The sequence below is a fragment of the Echinococcus granulosus genome (assembly GCF_000524195.1).
Source record: "Echinococcus granulosus chromosome Unknown EG_S00035, whole genome shotgun sequence".
Taxonomy (NCBI): domain Eukaryota; kingdom Metazoa; phylum Platyhelminthes; class Cestoda; order Cyclophyllidea; family Taeniidae; genus Echinococcus; species Echinococcus granulosus.
In genome coordinates, this window is record NW_020170415.1 from 287,589 (window position 1) to 289,527 (window position 1,939).

General features: G+C 49.5%; 1 protein-coding gene across 1 annotated transcript in view; it reads left to right on the forward strand. All coding sequences in view use genetic code 11, as the record gives it.

Moving 5' to 3' along the window:
• The window catches only part of EGR_05059 (Caspase-3), a gene marked incomplete at both ends in the record, with an annotated part of 15,133 nt that overhangs the window by 9,499 nt on the left and 3,695 nt on the right, over positions 1-1,939 (forward strand). Inside the window, 2 exons of the mRNA XM_024494308.1 lie at positions 689-947; positions 1,715-1,858. Of these exons, the coding sequence (XP_024351257.1) occupies positions 689-947; positions 1,715-1,858 (403 nt within the window). The remainder of the gene's footprint in view (positions 1-688; positions 948-1,714; positions 1,859-1,939) is intronic.

The window sequence follows — 1,939 nt, forward strand, 5'->3', positions numbered from 1 at the left end:
TTATTCGCCTTCCGGTTTGTTCTTCACCCGAGATGCTAGTGGAGATTCAACCATGTCGGAACCACCAACTGTCTAGCCGTGGAGTTCGTTTCGATATTTGGTGTTGTTTATCATGAGGAGTCCACTTCAACCACCATCTTTGCCTATACAATCACCGATTCATTGTGCGTTTTGACTAGCAGAATGAGGCACTTGGACCGATGCTTCACGGAGCACAAATTTCCACTCGCGTGTTGAGGTTTGCGCAGACGTGGTTTTGCTCTTGCAGCCAACAGCCATTCAGGAGCTCGCTTCGTACTGCTCGTGGCTGAGGTGCTCCTTGTGCATATCATTTATCGCAGGCTCGCTGCACTCCTAACCTGATCCATCATTCGTGCCTTGCCTATGCACTGCAGTGATTCATTATTGAAAATGACCTCACGTATCCTGGTTCTCCAAATTGGAATAATCACGGTCGTGAAGCAAAACGATCGCTTCAAACAGGGATTTTTCGCTGCCGCAACGAAATGCCATGGAAATCACGTTCTTTGTGATCTACTTGATTTGAACAATGCCCAACGCAGAAACTCCACTCTACAACATTCTGATTCGCATTTGAGAATCACAGTAGTCCGAACTAAAATATTCATTCAGTCCACCTACAGGCGGGATAGTCATCCTGACCCATAGCTCTGGAGTGGAAATGCAGCTTAGAAATAACGCGAGTAATCTCCAACTCTACCTCATTCTCCTTAGGCTACTACGCCTTTAGGAACTCGGTGCACGGTTCGTGGTTCATCCAGGCGTTGAACAACTGCCTGCGCAAGTACGGTCGCATTCTCGATCTGATGTCCATAATGACTCGGGTGAACTATGAGGTGGCCTTCGAGTTCGAGTCGTTGGCCTCCACAGCAGCGTACTCGGGCAAGAAGCAGGTGCCCTCGATCGTGAGCACTCTCACCAAAGACGTCTTCTTCCCACCGAAGACCACAGCCCCATCCACCTGCACCTCCTCCCTGCCCCCCTCCCGGACTCCCTGACAAGCCTTGTCTTCCCCATCACCACCTTGCCAGTGTAATCTATTCTCCCAGACTCGTTTACCTCCTCACCGATACTCAGGTTACTTCATACACACCGTTTCCGCCATCCGATGGCTCTTCTACTCCCACTTTCGACTTTCCTTGTGGTTGATTGAAGCGTGGTATTTCACCAAGGAGCGTGCGTGAACATGCACGCAAATACAGAGCAAAGGAGAGGAATGGTGACGTTCTCTCCATGTGTGCTTGTTGTTTTGTATGAAATATCTTGCGCATCAAAGTGGTCCTCCGGTGAGGAAATGGAGGTGCCTGGGTCGTCGTTTTGAAAGGCGAGAAGTGGTTGTTGTGCAAGTAGTCAGGAGATGCCCTGGTGGGAGTGCTTTGTTTGCCTTCTTCTTCAGTGGGCAGCTAAAAACCGGTGGATTTTGTGCAGGAAGTTAATGTTGGATGGGTTGCCATGGGCGGGTGAACTGTTGATGGAGAGAACTAACAAGTCAAGGAGGGATTTTGATGTCGTGTGCATTGCCGGTGGTAGCCATCTACTTGCCACGGGAAGTGGGTCGATCGAGGTGGGATGTTTGATTACACTGTCGTCAAATCGCGACTGGCAGGTGGTGGATGATGGTGTTAGAAGCATTGGCTGATTATCTATGGTGAACAGGTATGCCTCAAAACGTTGCGCATTCTCGTTACATCAGGCGTCTATCTTCTACGTTGCAACAGTCGTCAAGGTGATGTCTGCTGTTCCTAATGACTTGCGTGAATTACGAGGTGACCTTTGGGTTCGATGCGTTGGTGTTCAGCGCAGCATTCTCTTGGGCAAGAAGCAGGTCCTCTCAATAGTGGGCAATGTCAACAGGGACCGAACCTTATAGCATTGGACAATATCAGTTCGCAAGACCTGTGATTTGGTGCACTTGGTC